At 41.8% G+C, this 9,812-nt stretch overlaps 1 protein-coding gene across 1 annotated transcript in view; it reads right to left on the bottom strand.

Annotated features, from left to right (window-relative positions):
- Positions 1 to 3,262: 3,262 nt before the first annotated feature.
- The window catches only part of CRTAM (cytotoxic and regulatory T cell molecule), a 32,022-nt gene continuing 25,472 nt past the window's right edge, over positions 3,263 to 9,812 (bottom strand). Inside the window, exons 8-10 of the mRNA XM_075547842.1 lie at positions 8,244 to 8,390; positions 6,346 to 6,432; positions 3,263 to 3,369 (exon numbers count right to left, since the gene is read on the bottom strand). Of these exons, the coding sequence (XP_075403957.1) occupies positions 3,263 to 3,369; positions 6,346 to 6,432; positions 8,244 to 8,390 (341 nt within the window). The remainder of the gene's footprint in view (positions 3,370 to 6,345; positions 6,433 to 8,243; positions 8,391 to 9,812) is intronic.

Here is a 9,812-nt window from a genome sequence, read left to right as displayed (position 1 = left end):
CAACTCTTATAACAATCCATACACCCATCCATTGTATCAAGCACATTTGTACATTAATTGACATCATCGCTCTCAAAACTTTTTCTTTCTACTTGAGCCCTTGGATTCGGCTCCTCATTTCCCCCCCTCCCTCCCCACTCTCCCCTCCCTTATGAATCCTTGATAATTTATAAAGTATTATTATTTTTCATATCATACACTGTCTGATGTCTCCCTTCACCCACTTTTCTGTTGTCCAACCCTCAGGGAGGAGGTTATATGTAGATCCTTGTAATTGGTTCTCCCTTTCTACCCCACCCACCTTCTACCCTCCCACTCTCACTACTGGTTCTGAAGTGTTCATCTGTCCTGTATTCCCTGTTCCTATCTGTACCAGCGTACATCCTCTGGTCTAGCCGGAATTGTAAGGTAGAATTGGAATCATGATAGTGGTTGGGGCGGGGGCGGGCAGGAAGCATTTAAGAACTAGAAGAAAGTTGTACATTTCATTGTTGCTACAATGCACCCTGACTGGCTTGTCTCCTCCCTGCTACCCTTCTGTAAGGAGGTGTCCAGTTGCCTACAGATCGGCTTTGGGTCCCCATTCCAACTGCCCCTCATTCTCAAGGATATGATTTTTTTTTTGTTCTTTGATGCCTCATACCTGATCCCTTCGACATCTCATGATCACACAGGCTGGTGTGCTTCTTCCATGTGGGCTTTGTTGCTTCTGAGCTAGATGGCCGCTTGTTTACCTTCAATCAATGCCCAACTTTCATGTGCCCATTAATCCTAGTAACAAATGATAAACTCTCTCTTTTTAATAAGTCATTTTATTGGGGATTCTTACAGCTCTTATAACATCAGTTGTATCAAGCACATTTGTCCATATGTTGCCATCATCATTTTCTAAACATTTTCTTTCTATTTGAGCCTTTGGTATCAGCTCCTCCTTTTCCCCCTCCTTCCCCACCCTTCCACCCTTGTGAATCCTTGATAAAGTATACATTATTATTATTTTCATATATCACACCATCTGCTATCTGCCTTCACTCACATTTCTGTTGTTTGTCCCCCTCAGGGGTGAAGGGGTGAGAAGGTTATACCTCGATCATTGTGATTGGTTTCCCTCTTTTTCCCCCACCTTACCCCTACCCTCATGGTATCACTACTTCCATTATTGTTCCTGAGGGGTTTATCTGCCCTGGATTCCATGTGATGAGAGAGCTCTTATCTGTACTGTGTACATGCTCCAGATTATCTGGATTTGTAAGGTAGAACTGGGGTCATATAGTTGGGTGGGGGAGGGGGGGAAGAGGATGTATTAAAGAACTAGAGGAAAGTTGTATGTTTCACCGGTGCTATATTGCACCCTGACTGACTCGTCCCTTCCTTGTGACCCTTCCTTGAGGGGATGTCCAATTGTCTACAGATGGGCTTTGGGTTTCCACTCCAACCCCCCTCATTCACATCGATATGATTGTTGCCTGATACCTGATACCCTTGATGACATAAGCTGGTATGGTTCTTCCATGTGGACTTTGTTGCTTCCTTGATTTCCTAAATGCTTGATTAACTTCAAGCCTTTAAGACCCCAGATGCTGTATTCTGTAATAGCCGGACACCATCAGCTCTCTTCACCCCATTTGATTATGCACCATTTTGACTTCAGTGATCATGTCAGGAAAGTGAGCATCACAGAATCCCAGGTTATGAGATCAAAGTGTTCTTGCATTGAGGGAAAGCTTGAGTAGAGGCCCAATGTCCACCTGCTACCATGATACTTAACTATGTTCATAGACCTATATCCCTGACTTTGATATATTAATATATTTACATATATACATGCCTATCTTAATACCACTATAAATGTCTGTTGCCTCCTAGTTCTTTCTTCTATTTTCTTTTAGTTTCCGCTTGCAAATTATAAACTGTTACTATGGAAGGATGTGTGCATGTGTGTGTGTGTGTGTGTGTGCTTGTGCATGTACTTTCAGCTTGGTTTATTCAGATGTAAATAATGAGCAATACTTCATATAAGCACCAGAGTTTGCTATGCTGTAAATAAAGTGATTAGATTAAAAAAGAAAAAGAAAAAAGACTTGTCATAAAGGTAATAAAAGTGAAAGCAACCATATATATGGAAAAACAACTGCTAGAAATACAATACAAGGAAGTTTCAAAAAGTTGGTTTAAAATGGAATTAAGAGATAATAGCATTTTCCCCAAAGTCCTCTGAGTTCCTCCTTTGTGTAGATTGTGTTTTATTAAAAAAAAGATATTTAAAAGGCATTAAAAAGGCCAATAAGCAATAGATTAAAGTCATTTTTCCTTCAGTATATAGTTTTTGTAGTGTCCAGATAAACCTTTTCTGTATCAGGTCAACCCCTGTGATTTGGCAAGAAAATAACATCTTTGGGTTTTCTTGAATGAACTCCGTGGAATATTCATGCTCATCAGACCCATTCATCAGTATTACTATGATTTTAAATATACATATATGAAAATACACACACCAAAACAGACACTAGCTCAATGACTCCATGTACAATTCAGGCACAGTGACTACATTCACCAGTTTCACAAGGACTGTCCCTCCTTTCCCACATGATTCCTCCACCATGAACACAAACACACAACCCCCTAAATTCTCATCTACTCTTTGAAGCTCCCATTGCCAATTTGATCTGCTATAGATAGTTCTTTACAAGAGCACAAGGCTCTCGCAGACATTCTTTATCAATTAAGCAAAATTAGGTTCCATTTTGTTATTATGTAGCATCTCTCCTTGCAGATGGTTGTCGTCTTTACCCAGCCTCTCTTTAAAGTGACCCCGTGGGGTCAGAGATGCTCTTTGGGGCCTTTTCATCTTAAGGTTCTATATTTGGAGAGCGGAAGGAGAGCTTTAATTATTATTATCGTTTCTTAAGCAGCTCCACCTGAGCATAGCACTTTAAAATCCTGCTCCCTCCACAGCACGAGATTAGCTGGTCACCTTGACCCTGATCCATATAGCCTAGGAGAATCCTCCGGCTCTGAAGTATGTAGTGTCAGTCATAATAGGTTGTCTTTCTTGAAGCCATGAAGCAGCATGTCCACGATTCGGTCCTGATCCTGTTATCCCAACTCTGGTGTCGAATGTCATCCGAGGACATCCATCCTCTTGCACTGAACTCCAAATGCATTGTTTGTGTCACAGGAATTGTGCTTCTTCCCAGAAGTGGATCCTTTGAGGGACAAAGCAGGCTGCTGCCCTGAACTGAGACTGCGTGTTGCAGGAGGGCTATACCACATTCTCCGGGATACGAGAGCCCATGTCTGTGACTTGTGACGTTGCTGCTGTATAATATAATCGTGTGAGACAGTTCATGCAGCTCTTAGGGTGGGAATCTGAAAGAAAAAACACATTGAAGGCAAATATTTATTTGGAACAAAATTGCGCCTATTTACTTAGAGTGTATTAGTGGACAATATAATGCCAGTGCATACTGACCTGTAAAATCAAATATAACATTCACAGATACATATCAGAATGTGTTGCTATATTTTAATTTTAAAAGTTTTGTGTGGTTGTTCACTATCAGTTGAGCCATAGTCACTCATAGGACAGAGTAGAACTACCTCGTAGAGTTTCCCACTCTCCGATCTTTGCAGAAGCAGATTACCAAGGATTTTTCTCCCATGGAGCAGCGGGTAGCTTTGAACTGCCAACCTTTTAGTTGTTGGCCAGGTGTGTCACTACTGCACCACCAAGCTCACTTCCTGCCATCGAACGGATCCGACTCGCAGTGATCCTAAAGGATGACCGGGGAGAACTGCTCCTGTGGGTTTCCACAACACTTAACTGTTAACAGGAGCAGTAGCTGGAGTAGAAAGCCCGGTTTTCTTCTCTTTCGAGTGGCTGGAGGTTTAGAACTGCTGACCTTGCGGATCGCAGCCCAGCATGTAACCACGGCACCACTAGAGCACCTGGAAGGCTTGCTGCATCAATGGTTTCCTAACAAACCGGAAATAAAATATACAGACTTTCCTGCTATAAAGTAGCAGATGTGGTGCTGACAGAAACAAAAAGGTTGCCCCCCGAAAATTTGCAAACTGAAGGCCTTGGGGAAAAGCAGAGTCTTTGGGTGGCATAACGGTTAACAGGCTTTATGGAAGTTCAGAGCCATCCCGAGAAGCCGGCGAAGAAAGGCCTGGAGATCTACGGAAAATGCACCGGGAAAGTCGGTGGAGGTGGTTCCCCTCTAATACACGATCTCCCAGGAGTAGAGGCGGGTGAAGGGCAACTGTTTTGTCTTGCGTTTGTTTATTATTAGGAAATGGGCAGAGGCAGGTTCTTCAGAGTCCATGCAGCTTTATAGGTGGTCCCAGAAGGTATTTCTTAAATGTGCACAAAACGAAAGTCAACCTGCTGAACTGAGAGCACAAGCCTCTCCCAGTTGTGGATGATGGCCCTGATGCAGGGCACTCTGACATATCCCCCTGGAACTGAGTTCTGAATGGTTTACAATGGCACCTTCTCAGAAGCAGATCACCACCTTAAGGGGTTGAACTAACCAGGGCATCTTTTCAGGAGAGGGAGGCTTCAATACTGGTACTCATTTTAAATTAAAAATAAATTGAAATTCAAGGGATTCAACTTGTTCAATAGCTTTCCGCTTTCGTATAACTCGACTCCTACAGTTTTGGTTCCCCTTGCCTGGGAAAAATTGGTTCAGCAGCCACTCAGCTTACACATTACAGTGGGATCACTCTCCTATTTGCCAATTGAGTGTAAGGTAACTGATCTTACAGAAACACATGATATTTAAGACACACAACATCGTACATATCATTGCTATACACTCCCCACCCTCACCCCTGTTTTCACACAGTCAGTGAATGCCCTGCGCCCATATCCTTACTAGGACATCGGTATTCTTTGCTTTCATTTCATATGCTACTTGGTGAAAAAATTATAAAGGCAATAATAAAAGACAGGCATCCTAGACAAACCTCAGTCAAATGAAGAGAAAAGTGGAGCTAACGTGTACATTTCTCACATCTTGGCAGATGGAATAGTTATTTCAAATGGAGGGAATAAATTGGTTGTAAGGCTTATGATTATTGATTTACTATAGTTCTAACTTCCAACTACTGGATCTTTGTCACAAAGAAACACATAAACACACACACACAATTTAAATTCCTTTTCTCATTTAAATTATTTTCATTTTCTTTACATAGTTTGCTTGAAATATTTCAATGATGTCATCCAAAAGACCTAAAATATTTTTCTTGAATTATTTAAACTTTATATTCATATGGTGAGAGGAAGATGAGGCTCGCTACTCCCGTAAATACGGAAAGCCTTGGAGACCCACAGGGGCAGTCTACTCTGTCCTACCAGGTCACTAGGCGCCACAGTAGACTAGGTGACAGTTAGTGGATGATGCTCATTTGGAGTCCCTATGACTATTAAAGGAAACTTGGGAGGTTAAGTGTAAGCTGACAATCTATTTCTAAAAAATTAGTCAGGGGATCAATGTATTCCCCCCACCCCCAGGCCCCACTCCCCTCCGTTTGATGAACAACAGAAACATGGGTGAAGGGAGACAGCAGATTGTGTATGATATGAAAATAATAATAATTTATGATTTATCAAGGGTTCATGAGGTTGGGAGGGTGGAGGAGGGAGAGAAAAAAGAGGAGCTGATACCAAGGGCTTAAGTAGAAAGAACATGTTTGGAAAAGGATGATGACAAACTGTGTAACATATGCTTGATACATGGATGTCTGGATTGTTAGAAGAGCTGTAAGAGTCCCCAATACAATGATTTATTTAAAACAATAAAGATTGTAATGGCATCACCCGATGGAAAAAAACAGTCATTGACCTCTTTGTGCAACATGGCTCTCTGCAGGCCCAGCTGGGCACTTGTATTAGAGCCCAACAGAAAATAGCTGTTTTATCTTTATTATTCCTTTAATTTATCGCTTGATTGGTGCCAGCTCCTGGACTGGGTGGAGTAAGTCCAGCGACTCGCTTCTGGAAGGAATGCTGTGGTAGGTAAATGAAGGCACCCCAAATCACACTCTCACGGAAGGGCAACCTTGGTAAATCTCACGGCAGGAACCTGTGGTTCCGCAGCTGTGCCTCCACGTGACAATGGATGGGGACTCCCATGTAGATATGACCTCAGCTGCATGAACGTAACTGATCCTTTAAGTTTATTGAGATGCAGTTTCATGCGCTTGCAAGATGAGTTAGAAGGCTGATTTTTGTCTATTGATAAAAACCAAACTTTGGTTTTTGTTACCCTCCCTCTTTCAGTTTACAAATGAATGCACCCTATTTTTTAGTCTCACATCATGTAGTTTACTTACTTTGACCATTTTTCTCTTGGGATGATGTTTCCTCACTGTTTGGCCTGAATTTGTAATTTTCTGGTATATTATCTGCAATTTCATTTTCTGCAAAACAAGAAAGTCAAATTACTAATTTTTGTCTCTGTCTCAAAAAAACGAACAAGCTATTTTTATTGCCAAAGAATTACTACCAATTCACAGTGACCCTATAGAACTGCCTCTTTGGGTCCCGAGACTGTAAATCTCTATAAGAGCAGCAAGCCCCATATTTCTCCCATAGATCTGCTAGTGGGTTTGAAACACTGACCTTGTGGTTAGCATTCCACTGCACAACCAACTATAACACCAGGGCTATATAGACATTATTTATAGTAGAAATGTACCTTTGGATGACATCTCATTGGCTTTATGGATCCAGTAAACAGTTTGGAACTTTTACACATAAGTGTTGTGAGAAGTCAAAATGATAGCAGATAGAATCAAGTATTTTCCACCAAAGGAACAAATCAAGTAGTTTTTTATAAAGAACTTGGGATGAAGCTTTAAGGAGAGCTTTTGAAAGAATATAATATTTGCTTATTTGTTGGTATATAGCTGAAAAATCAGATCCTGCCATTAGGTCTATCTATAATAAACATGCTATTTTTTTCTGAATATCTAAGGACACTGATATGGCAGTTACATAATCTACTATCAATTTGTGGAGTTTAGCCTGTCAATCAGGTTGCAGCTTGATGACTTCATTTGGAGGTGTGAAGGAGATAAATAGCTCACTGGAGGCCAGAGACATTCTCTGCTTTGTCTTCCTGCTGACAAGCCACATGGAGCCATGTGGATGACAGCCAGAGCCCTGGAGCTGGAGGAGCCACGTGGAGACCCGCACCAAGCCTGAGATCCACCACTGGATCCACCACTGGCCGGTGATCTTCCTGACTTTAGCATCATTGCCTGTGCCGTGTGTGTCTCAAGAGGAATTCATGGGCTGATACTGTATTGGATTTCAGGGCTAATATTGAAGTCGTGGACTTGATCTGAACTGGACTGGGATATTTTCTTAATGTACAATTGTTCTTTGATATAAAGTTCTCTCTTACACACATAGAGTTTCTATGAATTTGTTTCTCTAGTCTATCAGGACTAACACAACTGATATTAAACTAGGAGAAGTACTTTTCAGAGCATTAGAGTTCTTAAAAGATATAATATTTTGTCTTCCAATATAACCATTTCTCAATGATGTTTACTGGGTAAGCGAATGAACGCGCTTTCTGCTTTGCCTCCTCCGATGAATAGAAGGTTTTGTGAATAGTGCCGAGCGGTTTTGGTTTCCCTCGACTATACTGACTGTCACCCCAAAGCCCTAACCCAGCGGTTCTCCACCTGTGGGTCCCGACCCCTTTGAGGGTCGAATGATCCTTTCACAGGGGTTGCCCGATTCACAAGAGTAGCAAAATGACAGTGATGCAGTAGCAACGAAAATAATTTTGTGCTGGGGGAGGGGGGGTTACCACCACACGAGGAACTGTATGAAAGGGTCGCAGCATGAGGAAAGGTGGAGATCCACTGCCCTAACCAAGCCTACTGCGGCCAAGTTAATTCCAAATCACAGCCAGCAGAGGACAGAGTACTCCTCCCCACAGCATTCCCAGAGCTAGAGGCGTTATGGGAACAGACGGCACGTCTTTCTCCAGTGGAGCAGCTGGTGGTTTTGAACAGCTGATGTTCCAATTAGCTAGCAGCCAAGTACTTAACCACTGCGTCGTGAGAGCCTGAGTCTATTGGAAAGTAAGTAAGCGCAGACTCAAAATACTTATACACTGGATTGTGCAACACGTAATGGAAAAGCTTCAATGAACAGAATTTCCTTTTTCTTCAGTCAGTTATTTTGGCCGCGCTCATTCCCTCTGGCCACTCACCCTTCTTCCATATGACATGCGCTTTCCGCAGCTTCATTATGAAGAGCTGGACAATGATGAAGAGTGTGAGAATGAGGAAGGACACAAGGGTGATCAAGAGCACGCCACTTTTCTTGCTAATCAATGCTACAGATTTGGGATTTGCATCTATAAATGAAACAAAGAGATTTTAGACAGTTTTATTTTTGTACTTTGGTCACAGAGGAAGAAGATATGCATGACTCTGACAATTCCGTGTAGGCTGATGGGCATTCAGAGAAACAGATGAGGGAGCGGTTTACCCTCAGGGTAAGAGACTGATAGTGTTCATTATCTGCAGGCAAGCAAGCGAGCAAGCACTCCTGTGAGGTGGCTCGTAATGTTTTAAGTTACATCGATACTGAGCTAGTTGTTTTGAATTTCACCAGAAAGCCTGCCAGAAAATCCACTTAAATTGCAGGCAAATTAGTCAACAGGAATGATTTATTAAGAAAGTACAGTTCGGTAGCAACACAAATTGTTAAGAAGTTTGGAATGCTATCCAAGTCAAAGGAGAACCCATTTGCTATGGTTACATTACATGTAGTTTCGCATGAAGATACTTAGCGATGACCAAAATGAACGCTCAGAGGTCTTTCTGAACCCAGATTCTATATGGCGTTGCTTTGCTAAAGTCCTCAGTTCCTTTCTTTCAGCTAATAAGCGATTTAAGAATTGCTGGCAGGACACCATGCTTGGAGTTGTGTAAGACGCAATCCTTGTCCATCTAAGTGAGGCCACATGAAAAGAGCACGTGTGCCCATGTGATCCAAGGATTCAAAATAATAAAATCCAAGGTAAAAGGAGGAAAGTGGAGTTTAAAATCTGAGCACCCAATTTGCAGAAGGCTATGGAGAACAGGGAAAGCCCAAATCCAGGTAGAGAGTCCCCCCACCCCGGTGGATGAAGCCTCCAGTGAGCTTCCTCAGGCTAGGTGTGTGAATAACCTTGCCCTCAGACAGAGTGCACTGGAAAATGGATTACTGCAGATGTAATTGAGTTAAAATTTAATTTACTGGATTACTGCAGATGTAATTGTGTTAAAACGAACTATCATTTGATTTCCCTTTCGACACATTTGTTCTCATTTCTGCTGCCTTCTGGTTTCTTTTGAGATATTTCTGTCTTACTTTGTTGTTGTTTTTTTGTAAAATTTTCTTTATGTGAAATGTAGGATGGGTAATCCATAGAGGCAGGACCGAGGTTAATAGTTCTTTAGGGTTATGGCAGGGGAGGTTGGGGATAGCAGGAAGCTAATAATAAATGAAGAGCACATGAATGAAGAAAATGTTCTGAAGTTGATAGTGATGATTACACAAGCCTTTAAAACATACTTAAACCACTGAATTGTATCACACATGAATTATATGCCAATAAAACTGGTTTTTTTTTGATATGCAATCTTTGCATTTTGAAGGCCAGGTGGGGCTTTCGAATGCAGATTGAGTATGTTAAAATGATACAGTCCAGACACACATCTTTCTTGGTTTTAAATCATGCGGCATTCCCTTCTTCTGTTTGAAGGACTGCTTCTTGGTCTGTGCATTCCAA

Source organism: Tenrec ecaudatus, chromosome 4, assembly GCF_050624435.1.
Source record: "Tenrec ecaudatus isolate mTenEca1 chromosome 4, mTenEca1.hap1, whole genome shotgun sequence".
NCBI lineage: Eukaryota > Metazoa > Chordata > Mammalia > Afrosoricida > Tenrecidae > Tenrec > Tenrec ecaudatus.
This window is presented reverse-complemented; position numbering and strand designations above follow the sequence as displayed.